General features: G+C 39.1%; 1 protein-coding gene across 1 annotated transcript in view; it reads left to right on the top strand.

Moving 5' to 3' along the window:
• LOC131561199 (gamma-aminobutyric acid receptor subunit pi-like) overlaps window positions 1-19,550 on the top strand; it is a 37,373-nt gene extending 17,823 nt beyond the window's left edge. Inside the window, exons 7-10 of the mRNA XM_058810410.1 lie at window positions 2,765-2,902; window positions 12,322-12,474; window positions 13,339-13,532; window positions 19,048-19,550. Of these exons, the coding sequence (XP_058666393.1) occupies window positions 2,765-2,902; window positions 12,322-12,474; window positions 13,339-13,532; window positions 19,048-19,362 (800 nt within the window). The 3' untranslated portion in view covers window positions 19,363-19,550. The remainder of the gene's footprint in view (window positions 1-2,764; window positions 2,903-12,321; window positions 12,475-13,338; window positions 13,533-19,047) is intronic.
• Window positions 19,551-20,219: the final 669 nt, after the last annotated feature.

Here is a 20,219-nt window from a genome sequence, read left to right as displayed (position 1 = left end):
ATTAAGTGATTGTTAATATAAGGACAAATATGATATTATGGAGTAATGGCTTTACACCATAAAGCATCCCCAGTGACCTTTCCAACATTCTTTTCTGCTACTGCTTGTTAGTAACTTTAATTGATTTTTACTTTCTACAAAGCAAAACACATTTTGGCCAACATGTTATTGCATTTCCCCCCCTTATTGCAACACTTTGGAAGGTAATGCTGGCATTTGTTAGGAAACAGAGACCTGGCACTCTGAGTCTCTTGATAGAGTGCTGTGACATTTGGGAGAGTGGAGGGATCCTGCCTTGGTTGGTGCTGCCAGGGGGGTTCCTGCTCTCTGCCCTGTGGCAGGGAACACCACCATTCATCCTTGCTGGCCTGGAGGGTTTGTCCTCACATTTCCCTCACACACACCCCCAGTCCAAATACATATTCAAGTCTTGGGCCCATGTCTGAAATTTTATTTATTTTTGAACTTGTCCTTTACCATTCATTCAGTGAAGAGCCATGTGAAGGCACTTAAGTTGTGCTTGACAATCAGTGAAAATTAAAATTAGCAACAGAAAGGTAAAGAAACTAATTTGTATTAGGCATTATGAATGTTTAATCCCAAATTTACTATTCCTGTAGTTAACCCCATTGACATTAGCAGCTCATACTCTATCAACAATGTACAGGAATGAGACATTCTGGGCTTGAGGAATTAGCTAGGATAAAAACTCAGTGTCACATAAAGAGAATAGAGATTACTTGTAAAAAGCCAAAAAACATGGGCTTAAGGATTGTGTCTATATAAACTTTTGAAATGTTTTATAATTACTAAAATATTAATCCCTTGAATAAAGAACAAATTTGCACAGAGGGAGCACTGTACTATTTAACTTTACCGAATATTGAGAAGGCTCTCTCAGTAAAAATTCGTCTTAAGAGTTTTGGAATTATTATACTCAAAGAATTTTCATAGGAAGGATCACCCAAACCTACTAATTGTTCCACTAATGGGAATATTTTGGAACAAAAGCAAAATAACCTCTGTTTCAAAATATGCTCGTTATCATTCATGTGGGCACCAAGAACTTCTCCTGTCTCACATGACTTGGAAGGCTGAATATCTTATGGAAACAAAAAGGAATTTACTGTGGTACTCTCTAGTTCTTTGGACTTTATTTAAATGTCTGCAGTTCATTTATACTGGAAGGAAGTAAAATGAATCCATGGCTGGAATCATGCATAACACCTGGTTATATGAGCCTTCTTGTTTTGACTAAGGACAATGCAATCATTTGTTTATAGAAAATGTTACTTCTATTTTGCATCTCACAAATCTGGGAAATTTCCCAGAATGTGGTTTTAGGGAATTGAAAACTTAGCTTGGATGCATATGCTTTTGTGGGTTAGTCTTTTGACACAAAATTGTTTTGGCTTTGATCGTTATAAATGTGATAATGTGAGCAGAGATTCCAGGCCATGATACCATTTCATATAACTGCCAGTGATAGTGAAAATGAAATGTACATTTAAAGAATGAGCAGAGAAAAATTTTTCAGGTGAAATTGTCATTTAATAGATAATCAGCCCAGTGTTTCCTTACAATAAAATTTATGAACTCCTTTTTTTTTCCCTGCATGAGATGGCTGGATAAATCAGTTCTGTTTTGTCATTGCAAGAAAAAAAACCCAATAACTTAAAAATATTAAAAGGCACTTTTGTTTTTGTTTTAATACATCTCTTTTTTTCTGTGATTCTAGAGCTTTGTTCTTTTTGCAGCATATACCCTTGTGCAATGTATTGCATTATTGTCTCACTGTAATTTACTTACAGTTGACTAAAGTCTAAAAATAATCATCAGCTCATGTTTCTGTTCCTAAGCTGAGCTATTACCTTGCACAATATAAATCTGTCAAATACAAGAATGATTGATCTAAGTAAGCTAAAGAAAAAAGATGTTCAAATGCTCCCTGTTAACATGTAAATTACATTAACATAATCTTGAATTAATCAAATGCACTAGTCTGTAAAGTGGCTGCCTTTTATATAAGGGGGAAAAGCTACAGAGGTATTTTGGCTATGATTGTGCTGCACATTGACAAGTGTGTGCAAAACACGGTTGCCTTCTGATAGATGATTCATCCAGCTCCTAATTACTGCCTGAAGGTTAAGAGGGAACCTCCTGGGGCCCCTGGAGCGTGCCATGCTGTTGAGCCTGCAGAAACACTGGCTCTAAGCTGGTGTCCTTGGCAAGCATCCGAGCTCCTCAGCCAAAACCTTGTCCCAAGTGGTGATTCAAGCTCAGGTTGGAGCACAGCACCAGCAAGCAGCAGCTGTGCTGCTCTCCCCATCCCTTCATCTCTGTGGGAATGAGGACCAATGCACTGCACTGAGAAACAGCATTTGGGATGCAACACACGGCACGTTTCATGTCCAGTCAAAGTGCTGGCAAGTGCAATAATTCATAAAAGCTCTATTTTCTTAGAGCCTAATAGCTTTTGCCTTTAGAATACCAGGTGGTACTAATCTATTTTATTAGTTTGTCATTTATACTGAAATACAAGATACAAAAGGACCACCTCCAAAAACATCAGCTTTTAACTTACAAGACTTTGCATGGTGTTGCAAATTTTGTCATGAACAGGCATTACAATCTGCCAAAACCCATCATTGTTTATGTCTAATTGCACTTCCAGAAATAAGAAACAGCTGAACCATAAGTGTGCTCAACACAAATTAATTATTGTGCAAAATAAACACAATTGTTGGCTTGTGTCTCACTACAGGGGGTTATAACATCAATGATGTCATGTTTTACTGGACCAGAGGAAATGATTCAGTTCGAGGTTTGGACACGCTCCAGCTGGCACAGTACACAGTTGAAGACCACTTTACTTCTGTATCTGAAGCTGTGTATGAGACAGGTAAAAACAGCCCTAAAACAATTTCTGGGTGCAGTTTGAACTATGGCTTTGGACACGGAGCAGCTTCAGGAACTGAGCAGACTGCTTTCTGTTAGGATGACAGTTTTCCATTCTTGAAACCGTAAATACTTTCCAAATACAAGCAGAGACCAAGCTAATATAAAGACTGAGCATTTTCTTGGAGGCCACACATTATCTAAAGAATTATAAACATGAATCTACTGCTCCTTGCATATGTCAGGGAGAGCTCTTGTGAAGGAAGAGGAGCATGCAATTGGTGATTTAAATTGAAGACAGACCAGGGACCTTGGGGTACCCAGCTCAGATCAGCCATTCTGGCTTTACAAGGCAAGTCAAAAGCCTCTATTCATCTGTGGAAATTCCAAGAATATGCTGTGCGCTTTCACAGCTGCAGGACTTTGAGTTTCATGGCTACTGCTTGTAGGAGTTTCTGTGTTTGTGTGGCAGCCCCTGCCCAGCCTGGTGGGCAGCAGGAAGGAGATTGCCTGACCTGAGGTTCCTGTGCCCAGGGAAGGGTGAGGAGCCTTTCCCAGACCTGCTCCTCTGCCGAGCTTAGGAATCTGCTGTAGAAAGTTTCCTCTAACTGCAGGGCTTAACCTCAGGGAACAGTGTGCTCTTGATTATTTTCCAGAGATTTTGAAAGGGATTTCAGGGAGTTCAAGACCTGCCAAACCTTTTTGTTCTTTGAGTTACTCTCAGGTCCTTCATTGCTGCTCTTCACTGTGTACCCAGTTTCTCTTCTGCTCAAGTCAGCACACCCACACAATGTGATCTTTAAATCAAGACACACACATCCTTCAAAACTGCAGTTTCACCAGAGGACATGTTTCTAATTCCGAATCACAGAGATATACTTTCTCTATTCCATTATTGGGTATTTCTGCTTTAATAACACAACACAGAGAAACTTGTGATCTAATTTCAGGTATTAATTCAGGGTAAAAAATTGAAGTTCTCTAAATGGATGTAAAAGTATAAATTAAATACCAGCAGGCTCGAGGATCATAGAATTGCTTGCTACTTATGTGAGTGACATCTGCTTGCCTTCCTCTTTACAGCTTCTGAGTAAGCAGCATCAGGTTCAATAAAAGAATAATCTTTTACTGCTGCTCTGCCCAGAAGGGTATTAGGACCTGTTCACCACACAGGAAAGGGGAAGAGGAAACCTGCTTAATTCCTATCACATTCTATCACAGAGTCAGGAGTTTAAAGACAAAAAGATTTGGTTGTTTTGTTTGTTTGTTTTGATTGGTTGGTTTTTGGTTTTGTTTGTTGTTTAACTAGATTGACTAAAACCTATTTCCAGTTAGAGTTGAAGAGGTATGATCAGATGAACTGTGCTCTTCTTCCAGTAAATGATGCTGTTTTCCTCTCTTTGTCTTGGCAGGAATCATATGTATGAAGTAAAAAGCCACTTTTTGTTTTAATTATATGTTTTAAGACACACAAATTAATTCAATTAAAATTTCTCACACCTGCTTGTTCCAGTTCTCCTATTCAAGACAGCCATGTTATCAAGTGCTGTGCAGTGCTTTTAAAATTTAATCTCCGAATCCTCTTAATTTTCTACCGAGTCATTCTGAACCTGGTGCTCTTTTCTACAGTTTTTTGGAAAGCAGTGCCTACTGTAGGCCATAATAAAAGAAAAAAGCAACCAGGTTATGGAGCTGTGTAATCAATTTTGAAATGAAAAATGATGTTTTGCATTTCCTCATTACCATTAATAGATATGAGAGTAGCTTATAAATAACAATAACATTATAAATAACAGCTGTTTATTACCACTACAATTCAAGGGGCTAAAGCTAAAGTTGTGAGAGAAGAGCTGTGTGCAGTATTTCCTAGCACAGCAAAAAAAGCAATCAGGGTTTGATACTCTGTGAACATGACCAGGCAGTACAGCTGCTGTGCAAGTGAAATATTGTACAGCAGTGCAAAATCCAAGTTCATGTACAGCCACTGACAGAGCCAAATTCAAAATGCAGTCAGCAAAATTCCTGCATAAGTAACTTCAGTAAATTTAAGAAAAGGACACTGAGGATTAATCTTGTTTGTAGAACAGCATGTATCACATAATAGTAATCACATTACTGTAATCACATAATAGTAAGTCACTTTGAATAATGTTAGCTAGATTTCTGGCTAGGGTTTGGTGTTGATTTTGCTTTGGTACAGAACAATTTCATTTTGGACATGGGTAATTTAATTGTTAGAACCATTTCCTACATGTCTTTAACTATAGTCCTCATTCTTTGTACACTGATAAACTCTTGGACTCCCAAACCATATTATCTGCATCATTTTAGCTGTCCAGCCAACACCAGCTGCATTCTCAGAGTAATAAATACCAATATAAAAAGCTTGCTTTTCTTACTGGAAAAACATAAAAGCAAAGAAAAACTGTTACAGTGTAGCTTTTTGTATAAATAATCATAGAAATAAGGCTGAAATACATTTTAAAAATTCATTTAATCTATTCTTGTGTCACAAGACAAGGTCATCTATATCTGCAGCTACTTCCTGACAGATGTTTCTAGGAGTAAGTCAGACAAACCTCCAAAGTTTGTCTGCTTCACAGCCTCCCTAGATGATTTTTTTCCTGGTGTTTATTACACGCATATTTTCCTCATGTCTAATCTTGATCTCCCTCGCTGCATTTCAAACCCATTATGTGGATATTGAAGACAAATGTCCTGCTTTTTTTTCAGCAGCCTTTTCACTGTACCAAGACTGATATATCTTTTCTCAGACCAACAATTTTCCTCTTTTTTAATTCATACAAGCAATTTTCTAGATATACCATCTTTGCTATTGTTCAGCCATTGAATTTTCATCTCTTTGCTAGTAAGCAGCACCCAAAAATGGGTTCCCATTAGATATCCTCTGAGAATGGAAGGGTTTACTTAATGTGTTCCATGAAATCTGTTCCTCTTTATGCATTCTAGGCTGATATTTGCCTTTCTTGCAGAAAATTATCACGCATTTTGACCTTGTTCAGCTGGTGGGTCCTCCAAGTTCTCTGACTCCTTTTTTGCCCTGTAACCACATGTTCCCTGAGCTCTGGGAGCTGGTGATTCCCATCTGAGTGCAGGACTTCATACTTGTTGAATTCCCTTGCTTTACTTGTGCTATAATAGTTGGTGAGATATTTTTGAACTCCAGTCCTGTTCTCCAACGTGCTAACTCCACTCCTAACACACTCATGCTATGTCATCATGTTAGGGAGCAGTTTTGGGCACAGGACAGACCCTATGTGTTGCCACTTCATAAATACTTCTATTTTCACAGCAAGCAATAGCTAATTAATCTCAATTTCCATTTTTAGTCGGAGAAAGAAGCAAAAACATAATTTAAAACTTCATGCTAATTGGCTGTTGATAGCTTTTTTCCCCCCAGCATCTTTCCTTAAGTCTTGCACCCACTGCTGTCCTGTCAAGTCCTTGGCAGCAGCAGGAATGAGGAGGCTCAGCTTGCTCAGGTCCAGTCTAATGCTGAGCTTTCAGCCCAGGAGGCAGGAGAGGCACGGCAGGCAGGCGGGGCTCTCGGTGCACGTCCCCGCTTGGAAAATGTCAAGTCAACAAACTGCCGTATTCAAATGGCATTATTTTGGCAGAACAGAAGGAAAGAAGAGACAGAAGCATAAATTCAGTCTCTGCTCCTCGATGCACAAAGACAAGATATTTGCTCTGTTGAAAAGGCTGCAGAAGGAGCTGGCTGCTGTTCTTGTCTGCAGTCACTGCCAGGGGTTTGATGTCTGCCTCAAATCCTGCTCCAGCCTCCTTGGGCCAGAGGCCCTCAGCCCTTGTGTGGCTCTGCAGGGCTGAAGCTCTGTGGTCCCCAGGCCACTGCCTGTTGCAGCTTCTCAGGGGGATGTCACAGCTAAGCCAGTGAGGAGTTACTCTAATTTATAATTTGTGAACTGAAATCAAAGTGTATACAAAATACATATAGATTATATAAAGTTTGTATAAGAGTGTATGTTCATCAGTCATGGTCTCTTTCTAAATAGAAGCACTGCTTGCTTTGTCCTACAAGCTCATCAGCAATTTCCCAAAGTTCAGGAGATTATTTAGTTAATAATCAAGTTTTTCTAGGTTTTTCAGTACTTTTCCTTTTGAGGTATGGTGGGCTGAATAACTTCCCCCATTCCCTTTATCTGTTCTTTTATTGTCTCTAATTGCTCTCCAGTTGTTACTTCTGAGAACATGTTCTCTGCCATACAGGGCTCACAAAGAATCCCAGAGGCATTCGGTAATAATCTTACCTGGTGAGTCTTCCATCAGCCTCACCTAAGATTTAAACAATTACCTATGCATGTCTATCTATCTATTATCATGTTGTGTTCAATTTACCTCTCTGAGCTCATAGCATCCCTCTTTGTAAACAAGCTTTTCCACTTGAGCTGATGTTTTCCATCATGAGTTGTTTCTGAGATACTTCTGCAACGTAGAACAGTTTAGAAAGAAAACAGTTTTGGAAATTTTGAAAAAGTTACGGTAACATAAACTCATAGGGAAATGCAATGAATGGAAAGAATATCAAGGATATTAGGAAGCATTCTATTATTAATTCCTCTGAAGTTCTTTATAGCATAGACATAAATAAACCTCAACACTTGGAAAACTTTCCGTGGCATAATTTTTTTTTCTGTTGTTTTTTTTTTGTTTGTTTGTTTGTTTTGATTTGTTAGGTAAGCTAACTGGATAAATATATGTACACATATACACTACATGAAAGGGTTTGTTTCATTCTTAGGAAATCTGAATTTCAAACTTATTTTTTGTAAAGCATTTTCATGAAGATGAAGCACTTGTTGAGAAGCCCAGCCTGAACTTTCATTTCCTTTAATTCAGCTCTGAAAATCAAGTTTGTAAGATCTAGACTGTGAAGGACAGAAGATTGGTTTTTTTCTCTGAAGGAGGGGCAAAGAAGCTGTAATAACATATTAACAATTTATATTGGCATCCTCTTAGCATCCTGCAGCAGTCACAGAATTGCATTTCAGTTGCACAACTTATTTATCGTGTAAAAGTGGGGACATTCTGATTATTCACTGCCCATGTTCATTGTAAATAAGCAATACCAAAATTGCATACTGAAAACTACATTTTTACTGTATAGTTAAACCAGTAAAATCTATTTTAAGCTCTCCTGTCCTCTGCCCTTAGAAGAGGCAAGATGAGAAGGACATGATGCATTGGTAGAACTACACTGACGTGCTTGTGTGAGTTGTACATCACACATTTCAGCAGACACCCAAGGGGTTAGCATAAATAATTCATGAGAGAGAAAAGGATGCTCTTTGTGCCTGGCTGCACACCTCTGTGCAGGGCACCAAAGTGCTTCTTGCATAAAGAGTGATGTGGAGCAGTCTTTTACTGGAGGAGAGTTCAGCAGAAAGTCCTCAGGAAGTGGTTGTGGGGAAGGTGGTCCCATCACAAAGCACTTAGAGTGGAAATTAGGAACTGCTGCCAGCATTTATAGAGAATCAGTCCTTCCTTAGTTACCTCTGCTGGGACCATTTACTGGTCAGCAATGCTGCAGAAAAGATCAAAGGTGCAGCATTCTGCCATCAGCTGGGAACAGATGCCACAGAAAAATGGGAAAATCAGAAAATCAATGACCTAGAGTGAATAGGAAGCTTGTTGAGGTTTATGTATTTCTCAAGCAGTGCAGCAATAGTCATTGTTGATAGAATCATCAGTGGCAAGTCTATACAAAGAGTCTGATAATCAGAACTGTAAATTAGAATATAATTTTAAAAGCCAAAAGCCGAATTTCAATGCCAAGTTATAAAATGACATGAACCAGTTTTTATTGCCTTCAGAAAGATCTGACTCAGACCTAGGCCAGGCCTGCTCAGCTACTGACTAAAGCCTGTACAGATATAAATCTTATGGTGATTAACAACAGTGGTCAGCTGTAACTTCTCCTTTTTAGGGTACTTAACAGTAGAGGAGGTTAGAGTAGGTATGGAGATTGTCATCTGCTCTTTGGATTTGTTCTTCATCTACAAGTTAGAGCTGCTGTCTACTTCTGTACTTCTGCTCTCTCATAAATTCTATAAAGCCTGCATTACTCAGATGAATTTTCTTTTGCTATGGGGTCACCTAAGTAGAATACCTCACCTTGAGGTGTGTTTAGAATGTAAATATTGACAGTCATTTAAGTTCAGGTTCATCTGAGAAACTGTTACACAGAGCAATTCAATACTTTGATAAGTGCTAATGCTGTGCCTTTGCTGCAGTTAAATATCTGAACAGAAATTATTTCAATCATGTTAACAAATTTAAATCAAAGCAGTCTCACACTGAGGTGACATTCGTCATAGGCTGGAAACTTGAAAGAAAAAACACATTTTCATTTTAATGCAAGTATTTTGTTGTCAAGCAAATGGCAAACTTGACAGTTTTGCGGAGTTAATTTGAGCTGTACTTGAGTTAACTCTAATAAAGTCAGGACTAGGATTTCATGAACCTGTTTCAATTCTGTTCTGGCTGATGGCACCATGGTCTCAGATGTGCCAGTCAAAGGCAATGAGATACAGCATTACTCTCCCATATGCAGCTCACGCAACAGGAGCAGCAAATCTGTTCTTTTTAAAGATGATAACTTTGGGTACAGGTGTGGTGTAGATGGAAAAGGGACTGCAATATTTCCCTATCTTCATTTTCTCCCATTGCTCATTTCTTTAGCATGATAAGTGTGCACTGAATACTTTTTCTTGACTACTGATTCCTTCAGTTTATTACAGGAGGAGCTCTGATGATTTCTATATATAGGTTGCTTCAAAATTTCCATTATAAAAGCTCTTCTGAACTCCTAAGAGAAATGCTGACACTATTATTATCATGTCCATGATATGTCTTTGGATTCTGGCAAGAAGAAAGCCTTAAGGTTAGAGAAATGTCTCTTTTTTGTTCCCCAAAAAGCCACTCAGCTATAAGCATCTCTATTTCTCTTTTTTCACATTACTTCAGAAATTTCTGGCATCAGAAAAAATAATAACACCACAATATTCAAAGGACTTGTCTCAACTTGGAAATTCTGAACTGTGGTTTTTAAATCTGATATTTTGAAGTAACTTCACATGTATGCACTTACCTTTTATACTGAGGTAAATAGAGATACACTTGTAGGGCAGTAACAAGGAGAGGCTGTTATTGTATGGCTGTTTTGGCTGTTTCAGAGTTTTCCTTCTTAACGAGTTCTTCTGAGGCTGAGCCACAGGAAATCCCCAGGTGCTGCAGGAAGGATGGTCTGGTCTCTTCTCTCCCCTTTGCTGGGCACATCCTTCCCTGTGGTCAGCTCAGAAGCACAGCACAAGCAGCTTTTGTGGAGTATCTGGTTCTCTTTCCCTACAGGTGCTTTGTGCTGCAGCCTTTTGTTGTGCAGACCCAGAGCTTTCCCTTTGCCCTGTGCTCATCTCAGATCATGGTGCGTGCAGACAGAGAAAGTAAGGTCGCACAGTCATTGTAAGTTTTTCACTCCCTGACTTCTGAGTGCTTTACTTTGGTCTCCATACACTCAAAACCAGTTTTGGTGAGCAAAATGACATTTATTGAAACAACTGTATTGGTAAAAGTCACAGCCTTGGTAGAGGTACACTGGTGGAATGTCCCTCTTTTCATGTAAAATGTGATAATGGTGTAAAACACGTTTGTACCTCTTGCCTCATGGAGATAATTGAACTGTAATGTTTGTACTCTTTCTTTCAGTTGGACACTTGAGGATTTCAATATACTGAATTTACAAAGAAAAACCCTAAATACAGTGTATTTTTTCCTTTGGAAGGAGAAAGAACTGACTACCAGAGGACTATTTAGTTTATTTAGTAATCTCTTCCCTATTTAGTAGGGAGGAGATGCTCAATTTGGCAGAAAACTGAAAATGAGTTAATATTAGAAATTAGGCATTGATTCTTAGCAAACAGAATTATTTAACAAAAGAAATGGTGTGTGTCTAGGTATCCTCAGACTAAATCTTCATGTCTGTGTGAAACGTGGGCTCTATTCCAACCAAAATTATTTAGTTCAAAGCAAGGGATGATTAAGGAAAATTAGTGGCTTATGATTAGGGCCAGACTACATAATGCAATTCTTTCTGTTTTAAAAATCCTGTTATTGTTCTCTCGATGCATTATATACAATGCTTTCAAAAATTGAAATTTAGCCATCCATTTTCTCATCTGAGAGCAATAAGACATTTCTTGGCATCCCCTGCTTGCATTTCAGGCTTTTAAAAGTGCTCTTCTTTGTGTCTCACAGCACACCTGAGGGATGCACAAATAGCCTGTCTGTGCCTGTATTGCTGGTGCTGAAGTGAATTCACTGTTCTGTAGTTCTGTCCTGACTCACAGCAGGCAGCACTGGAAGCAGATATTGGTGCCAGAAAATAGGTTTTGTATTAAATAGCGGAAGCCAAAGCTGTTGGACTACAGAGCATTAGTCTCTCACTGATACCTCACTGGCATGCAAATGTTAAAATGATTTTGTAAAAGCTTAATAACAGTTAATTTGTAACCTGGAACTTCAGAACAAGAAGTCTTTTCTGCCCGTTTAAAAAGCAAGATTTTGTTTTCCTGTAATGCATTGAACTGGTAACAATTTCAGGTTGTGTGCTTCAACACAGCCAATTTTTGCTCAGTTAGGGAGCTGGATGAGAAATTCAGGCTTTGCTTATGAGTGTGCTGTCCCCGCATGAAACACAGTTCTGTATTTGACTCTGTGATCAAAAGTTCATCTTCTGGAAATCACTGACTTAGAAGGAAATAATTTGAGCCACAACAGTGACACTGCTCAGAGCAGCACAAACACTCTAAAGCACTAATACAAAGGAAAAATAGATAATGAGGATGCAAAGATACTGCTTGGGTCTAAGTGGAATGTGAGGTAGGTCAGCAATGTCAGAGCAGGTACCCTCAATCCACATCTTGAGCAATAGTAAATGAAAAGCAAAACAAACTGGATATGTGAGATAGTTAAAAGTAAGAACCCATGAAATGACAATCCTTACTGCTCTAGTTTGTACAGTAGCTCACTTGGTGTTATGAATAGCAGCAGCTAAAAACATATGCGATTTCAAATTTCCTTGCCTTGTGTTACATGATGAAACATCATCTTCATGCATTGATGGATTATTTTTTCCTTCACTAATCCTCATTTAATTTCCAATTCAATGTGTCTTTAGTGGATATGGTGGCTAGATGTTACATATTTGATTGTTTCCTTCAGTTCAGAGTCTTCAATCTGAATTTTTCAGTGCTGTGTTTAATTTTTACAAGCTTGTTTGTTAAGCTTTTTCCACATTGTAGCACACCAAAGTAATAGAGGTTGTTATTTCAAGGATCTTTTCAATAATTGCACCTTCACAAAGTTTTTTCCCTGCTCCTTCCACAGGACGTTACCCCAAACTTGTGTTTCACTTTGAACTCAAGAGAAACATCTTGTATTTCATATTAGAGACATATGTGCCATCAATCCTTCTGGTCGTGCTCTCCTGGGTGTCATTTTGGATAAGCCAGTCATCGGTTCCAGCCAGAATCTGCATAGGTGAGAAGCTGATAAACCAACCCAAACCAGGGGCTGGGTCATTGAGGCTCCTCCTCTATTGGCATCCGTGTCCTGAAGTTGCAAACACTTCTGAGTTTCATGGAATTACTTTTTGGGTTGGCCATACTCAGTGCATCATGTGGATTCCCCTTGAAGCCCTGCTATTCTTTAATTAAGAAAAGTGCCTTTGGCAGCTACAGGAAGGAGACTTATAGGCAGAGGAGGCCACTGAAAGCAAAGTGAAAAACTGTCATTTTGGAAATAATTTAAACATATTCAAATACATGGCCTGCACAGACAATTGTGAGGCTTTTGTGAGGTCTTACCATACATACTAATTAACACATGAATAACAAGAGAATTATAAGAGATTAAATATAATTAATTTCAAATAAAGGATATTCTGAAAGGGAGAGAATGCAAATCAGGTTTGATCAAGCTGCAGGTGGGATGGAAAAAATACTCCTACAGAACAGGGAATAAAGAAGGATTTCACATTGAATGAGGCCAGTGGGCAACTACACTGAGAAAAATGATACCTGAATATTTTAAAGGGACCTTTTGCATAGATTTGCAATAATAATGTGTTAATCATAATTATACATTCCATGACACCAAAATCTCTCTCATTTTAATTTCTAGTGTTCTCAGCTTTGCTAACATTTTCTGTTACTCTTTTAAAGCATTTTACTTAAGAGTCACAAGTTAATTTTAAAGTCTTCTTCCTAAAACATGATCCATTAAATGCTGGGGCATTCTAGGAGTTTCAGGTCCAGGGAAAACTCTCCTGCAGTGGGGCCCTTGCAGCAGAGGCCCTCAGTGCCATCTGTGTTATACCAGAACATGTATTTTTCCATTCCACAGGTGTCACCACAGTCCTTACGATGACAACATTGATGATGGGAGCCAGGACTTCACTCCCAAATGCTAATTGCTTTATTAAGGCAATTGATGTGTACCTTGGTATCTGCTTCAGCTTCATCTTTGGAGCGTTGTTAGAGTATGCTGTGACTCATTTCTGCACTCTGCACCAACTCAGCTCAAAGGAGCTTCCAAAGGTAAATTAATTATTTGGTGTTGTCCTACAAACTGGATTTAAATTACATTTGCTAAAAAGAATGAATTATCTTAACACTAATGGTAAATGTATTTAAGGTAGTTTCTTCTTTAGAATTAGGGTAGGGAAACATAATAATCTTGAGAAAAAGAAAAAATATTTGTATACCTGGAGCTTTTCTGGAGGAGACCAAACACACTGAAGCACTCCTCCTTCTCTCTTTTGGTATGGACTTTATGGCCCTTATAAAATGTTCTGGATGTCTCACCAAAATCACAGGCACTTGTCTCCCAGGCAATAGCATTGACTCACAGTTCAAAAATTGGGCTGAGCTTGGTGCCTTGATCCTACTGCAATATGGAAAAAAAAAAGAGTTTATAGCATTCCATTTATGAAACCTACACATGCATAGAACATGAGTCAGTCTCCTGGCAGATGTCTTCATGTGCTGAGTGCATCAGGTCCCTGTAGCTTTCTGCTCTCAGCTTCTCTTTCAACAGCCGCACCTGAAGTCAGACTGGGATCCATTTTCCCTTCGTCATCATTATAGCAGTGCTTTTGTGGCTCTAAAGAGTTTCTCACAACTCTGAAATGCTGTGAAATATACTTAAAATGAAAATGGATGAAATCAACATAGGTATTTTTTGAGTCTGATGGTTGCTGAAATAATGAGGACAGGTTCACGAAGAGGTTTTGTCACATCTTCCATCTCCAGTGTATAACACTGCTTTCATAAGCAAGGAAAATAAATCACAAGGAAGCTGAAAGATGATTGTCTTGCAGCTTTTAATTATGGAACTGAACCTAATATGCATGATAAAGAAAAATTTAAGCAGCTTATGAAATTTCTGGATTAATAGAAAAAAGTAAAACATGGAAAATGAGAATAACAGGAAGGAAAAAAAAAGGCAGAAAGAAGTTTGGTTGTGCTATAGGGATAAATGTCCAGAAGCAGAAATATTGTTAACTGTTTAAGCCAAATTAGAACAGAGCATCACAAATGCCTAAGCAAAGCTCCTCAATATACTCAAGAAATAGGATATTGAGCTCAAGTGGAGGAGCTTCAAAACCTTTTGAAGATTGGGCAATATGTGGTTGGGGGGGTTATGTCTAGATAGTTAATCAATTAATGAGATTTTGGCTGTTTGGATGAAAGATAGGTCCTGCAAATGCACAAGAATATGTTAAAAGCTGTTGTTGGGTCTAGGTGTGTGGAGAAAGACTGCAAAATGGACACAAAGCTGAGCCACCCCAGTGGGTTTTATGAGATAATGTCTATCAGGGATTGTCTGCAAATGGGCAAACACTCCTTTCAAGTGAGGATTTGGGTGGAAAGCCTATAAGTAATTTTTATTGGCAAGGTAACATCAGTGACAATTCCCTGTGAGCATATCCATCTTGTGAAGTAAGTGGTTGTCATTTTGCTCATAGTGTACAGAAAAAAAAGCTGCTTGGAGGTTTGGGTATGAAAGTAAAGTGTTTCAGTGCTTGGGTGATTAAGCATCTTTGGATCTGTGAAGGGCACTTATGCTGTCCTTGCCTTCACCTGCCTCTGTCAGATTCCCTTTCATCTGGAGCAGGTACTCATGCTTGCAGATGGGGTGGACATGGGAACTTGAAGACTTCAAAAATGTGCGTGGAAGTACGTGGAGGTACAGCTGTAAAATGAGAAAGGAAAGTTTTGTGATGAACCTAATAACCAAAAGAAATTGTCTTTCATGTCAGGCTTGTTTCCTGCCTTCTGCTGGGCATCAGGAGTGAGCAAACAAGCCAAATGCACTTCTTGCCCACACAAACACAGGGGTATAAGAGAAGGAACAGTTTGTTGGTCCTAGATCAGCTTGTGACTCTCTAGAATAAGGAAATGCTTGTCATGTCCTTTTCCTACTGTAGCCAAGGGCAGGCACTGCTTACTGATCTAGGTGTCATGGAGAGCACACCTGACTTGTATTTCTCATTTCTTGTTATAAAAACAAAAACATCACAAGGGCAAAAATTCGAGCTAAAATCTCATGTCACTGTCTAGCAGGTACTTAGCAATTTATGTGTGAGTATCGTCACTGTGAATGTGTTGTCCTCATTATCGTATTCTCTTGTGGACACAGGTTAATTGGAAATCTCATGTCCCAGTTTGTTATTCCCATATGTGAGCTGATAGAAAATTTGCACTCAGAATTATGTAAATAAATGTAGGAGGTGAAATGGAAATGTCACCCTGTCTCTTGTATAGAAATTAGTTGTACTCACTTGCTTCCCGCTTTGCTCTTTGAAGAAGTTGGGCACAGGCATATCAAACCCCTCTGAAGCCCCTGAGATCTCCAGTTTAGAACATAAACTGGTGAAAGAGCTCATCATATCCATGCTCTAGCAATGTTTCACACCATGTGAACCAGGACCCACAGAGATACCTTCAAAGCTAATGGCAAAAGAGAGGAACCACCTGCTGCAAGGGAGGTCAGGCAGACTGTGCCATTCACATCAGCTCCAGAATAGCAGCCTGCTTCAGAGGAGAGGTTGCCTCTCCTCAGTTTCTTCTCTTTTGTATAAAGGCATTAATTTTGCCCTCTTGCAAAGCACAGAAATGTTCCTTGGATTTCCTCTGTGTTTTACCTAAACCTCCACTGTGAAGGCAGAAGGGAGAGCAGTTTGAAAACTGCAAATAATTTTATAAGTGTGATATTCAGCCTCTGTGGTATTTCTGTGCAAGCCTCACGCAGCCTTTATGAACACCACATAAGCTCCAGGTGTGCAACAGGGTTGAAATATTTTTAAGCTTGAGCAACTTTATTATCTAGTGAAAGCGACAAATTTTCTCCAATTCTCCTGGCTCTTGGATGTCAGCAAACACTTCACTTAGCATAAACAGCAGCCGCAGTATCAGGTGTCATAGGCAGTGCTTTCTGGGTGATGTACAGCATCTTTCCTGAATGGTACCAATTTGGTGTCTAAATAGAGCCCTCCTTAGTGCCAGCTGCCATTTCCTCATTGACAGCTGGCATCCAGAAAAAAACCTAGTGTGACATTTAAAACTGGAGCCACAGCTGAGCACTCACAGCACAATTTCTTTTTTTTGATACAGTGTAAACTGGCTCAGTCTTTCATCATGCTCAGTTCTTCATAGCAGTCTATAAAAGTCCTTTGATAAAGCCTCCCTGTAAGACTGCAGTATTTTACAAATTAGCAGCTATGGTTCTCTAGACTGGCTCTCTCCCTTCCAAACTATGTGATCCAGCACTTTTGCTGTAACCTCCCCTCTGTTTGCAAGAGCCCTGCGTTGTTGCACTGCAGATAGAATCCTGTACATATGCACTGCTTACAGTATTTTCTGCTTAAGTGAGAACTGCCCCTTGGGGAGCTGAAAGGAGCCAGGAGCAGCCTCATAACACATCAGCCTCCTGGGAATCGCTCACATGCGTTGTGAGGAAGGAGAAGCGGCACGTACACAATGTCCTTTCATGCTCTGAAATAAAACTAATTCTGAACAACCTATAGCCATCCTACCTGAGAGAAAAATAGACTCTTAAATTGAGCAATGCCCCAAATCCTGATGGTTTTGAAGTACAGATGTCATAATGAAAAATGAAAGCAGGGGGAAAAAGTCAGGACTCTTCTGTCAGGTTCCTTTATTTTTTTATAAACCTTTGAAGTGCTGAGTGCATTCATTAGGCTGTTGCTCTGGTGCCTCATTTCAAGTGCCAGGCACTGCTGACAAAGGCTCCTCTGCCATTCCCAGCACTCCCCTCTGCTGCCTGGCCTTTTTGAAGCAGAAGAGAGAGATATTTATAACAGAGTCAGGCCTCAAGTGAAAACTTGAGGTTTGAATTTTAGTACTACCCTGGGGATTATGTAAGGTTCAGACTGGAGTTTTATGGATTGATCCTCTTAATGCTTTATAGGCAGATTTTTGTCCCAGTATTTCACTGAGGTGTGGGAGGCCACGTGGAGGATGACCAAGGGTTTTTTTGGTCATTGTATTTTTAGGATGATATGTGTGTTGAGCTACGTTTATCTCTCAAATAAAATATCCTTTTAAAATTTTTTTTAATTGATAGTGGAAAGCTGCGTTAATCCCTTTTCTACTGCCATTTGTTCTGCTTCACTGATTCACAGCAGTTTGAGGACATTGTCCAGAATCCACTTTAATTTTCAAGGGTGTCAGTAATTTTAGATGAAGAAGACAGGCTTGTGCTGTACACATGCACCCTGGGCAGAAGAGCAATTCTGTACCAGCATGGAGACCACTTAGTTGGCTTAATTGGCTTTCTTTGACTTTAATAGCTGGGGTATACCTAAATGAGCTTTTTATCTGGCTGCACATGGGGATGTACATCTTAACCTTTCAAAAGTTTGTCCTTGTGTAAACTGTTTCTTCTCATGATGCAAATGGAAAAAAGCAAGTTGGTCAGAAGAAAGAGATTCTGCATTCTACACTTCACAAATAATTTTTTTAGACTTGCCTTACATTTATGCCGCCTACTGATTTGGGAGGTAATAAAACTATCCGGAGAAAATAAAAATTATATGTATGCCTACCTGAATAAAAATGACCCCTGCTCAAAGTATACATAATAAGGTTTGGTTGAGATACAAAATTGGAGCCAGTCTTTGTAGCTTGTTTCTGCTGGTGTCTCTACAATATCCCAAGCCCGACTGAATACCCCAGAAATTCCAAGGAAGTTTTAGAGCTGAAGCTGCAGCTGATGTCTAATCCTGTGTCCTCTGAGTCAGTAACAGAAAACACACTGACTTCAAAGGGTGAAAATTTCATACATGAACTTTATGGCTCTGAGCCATTTCTAATCAGAGAAACAAAACCCACCAGAAAGCTTATACAACATTCTCCAAAGACCTGCCTTGATGCAGTGAAGCACATAAAAATATTCTTAACCCTAGCATAATTTAGAACTTAAAGCACGGGTTTCAGGACTTGACAGAAAGTATCACAAGCCAGTTAGTATTGTCAGCTGTGGCTGGGGCTTGTCCCTCTTTATTTTTAAAGTCACTTGATTTTTATCACATAGCACCAGAATGAGGTAGCCAGTTGCAGGCAAGGAGAGCACCTTTCATCCTGGGGTGCTTGATTTGGGGTGCAGCCAGCTCTGCTGGTCTGGCAGCTCCCCCACCCTCTCCATCTCCAGGCTGGGGCTTTGCCTTCACACTTTCTGGGCAATAAACTTTGCCAGTATTTGCCCTGAGCAGAAGACAGTTTACTGTTGTGCCTTTCAGGGATTTGTTGCTATCTTAAGTAAAGTGCCTTGTCCATATTTGAACAAATCCAGATTTTCTTGACAGTGCTTCAAAAGTTTTTGCTGTATAGCGTTGCTTAAGTCAATGTTTTCCCCATTAATGGAGGCTTTGAGAGCTGAAAGGAGCTGTGTGGTGCACGCAAGTGCTTGTCCTTGAAGTTGAGGAGTGAAACATAGGAGGAGTCAGAAGAAAAATCCCATTTGCTGCAGCTCTAAATAAACAGGTGATGAAACATGTACTTAAGTACCTGCTGTTGTGTTCCCTATCAGATTATTGATGACGATGATGATGAAGAAGAGAAGAATGCAGTCCTGGCAGCAGTGACAAACAGTTGCAGTGCCCCTGACAATACAAACAAGACTCATTCAAAGGAAAGCAAACAAAGCAGCAGTGACAGAAAAAGGGAGAGGAATCAACACAGAGTGTGTAGTTCAGCAATGTCGGTAATGAAAAGACTTTTCTGTATCTTTGACTGCTTCCATGTTAAAAACCCTTACCACATAGACAACTATGCCAGATTCTCTTTCCCGTTATCATTCATCATAATTAATGTACTTTATTGGGTGTATTATTTGTATTTCTAAATATTTTATTTTGTAATATTAGTTTAAAGTTTAGAAAGTGGACATGGGAGGGGAAGTTGTGCAAAAATGGAGAAATTACATTTGGATAAAGGGATATAAAAGGACATGCCACGTTTTCAAGTGTGTCTGAAAATTTTGTTAACTCACTTTTCTGCATTTAAATGTCTGTCTTCCAAAACTGGCTTTGTATTAGCACACATGTCCCAAACTACTTATCAAAGGCCAAGAAGTCCTTTTTAAAAATATTTAATGCTTAACTTTGTAAAATAAGGGTTACATTATACTTGTTTCTGAACTCCATTGAATAAATGTAAAAATGGAATGAAATGTTGTTTTCTGCTCTCTGTACTCAGTTCCCTCTAGTTTTGTCAATTATGCATACATTTTCCAGATTATATAAGAAAATATTTAATTGCAGATCAAAGTGGTTTTGCTATGTAGCAAGAAACAGTTCTGAAGACATGACCTACCAAACAAATAATCTGTTCATCTTTGTAAGGTCACAAATATGTATTAAGATCCCTCTCCATCTTTAGACACCACTCCCATAGTCATCAATGGCTTTTCTCAATAAGTGCAGGGCAGACTACAGAAATGGACTGGAGCCAAAAGGTTTAAATCCAGAGAGATGTATTTCTCTGAGTGAGGATTTAGTTGTTCACCAATCCTTAATGGAAAATGGTAATTTATCCTGACATTTATACTCTGTACTCTGCTCAGTCACAACTGCCTGGGTAGCTACTATGTGGAGGAAAAATTTGATCTGCTTAATTTTCAGCTTAGTAAATCCTCTTGAACTACATGCAGTTAAAAAAATTTCACATAAAGGTGGAAAACTTCTTGAATAGAAAAGAAAA

Source organism: Ammospiza caudacuta, chromosome 9, assembly GCF_027887145.1.
Source record: "Ammospiza caudacuta isolate bAmmCau1 chromosome 9, bAmmCau1.pri, whole genome shotgun sequence".
NCBI classification, from domain to species: domain Eukaryota; kingdom Metazoa; phylum Chordata; class Aves; order Passeriformes; family Passerellidae; genus Ammospiza; species Ammospiza caudacuta.
This window is presented reverse-complemented; position numbering and strand designations above follow the sequence as displayed.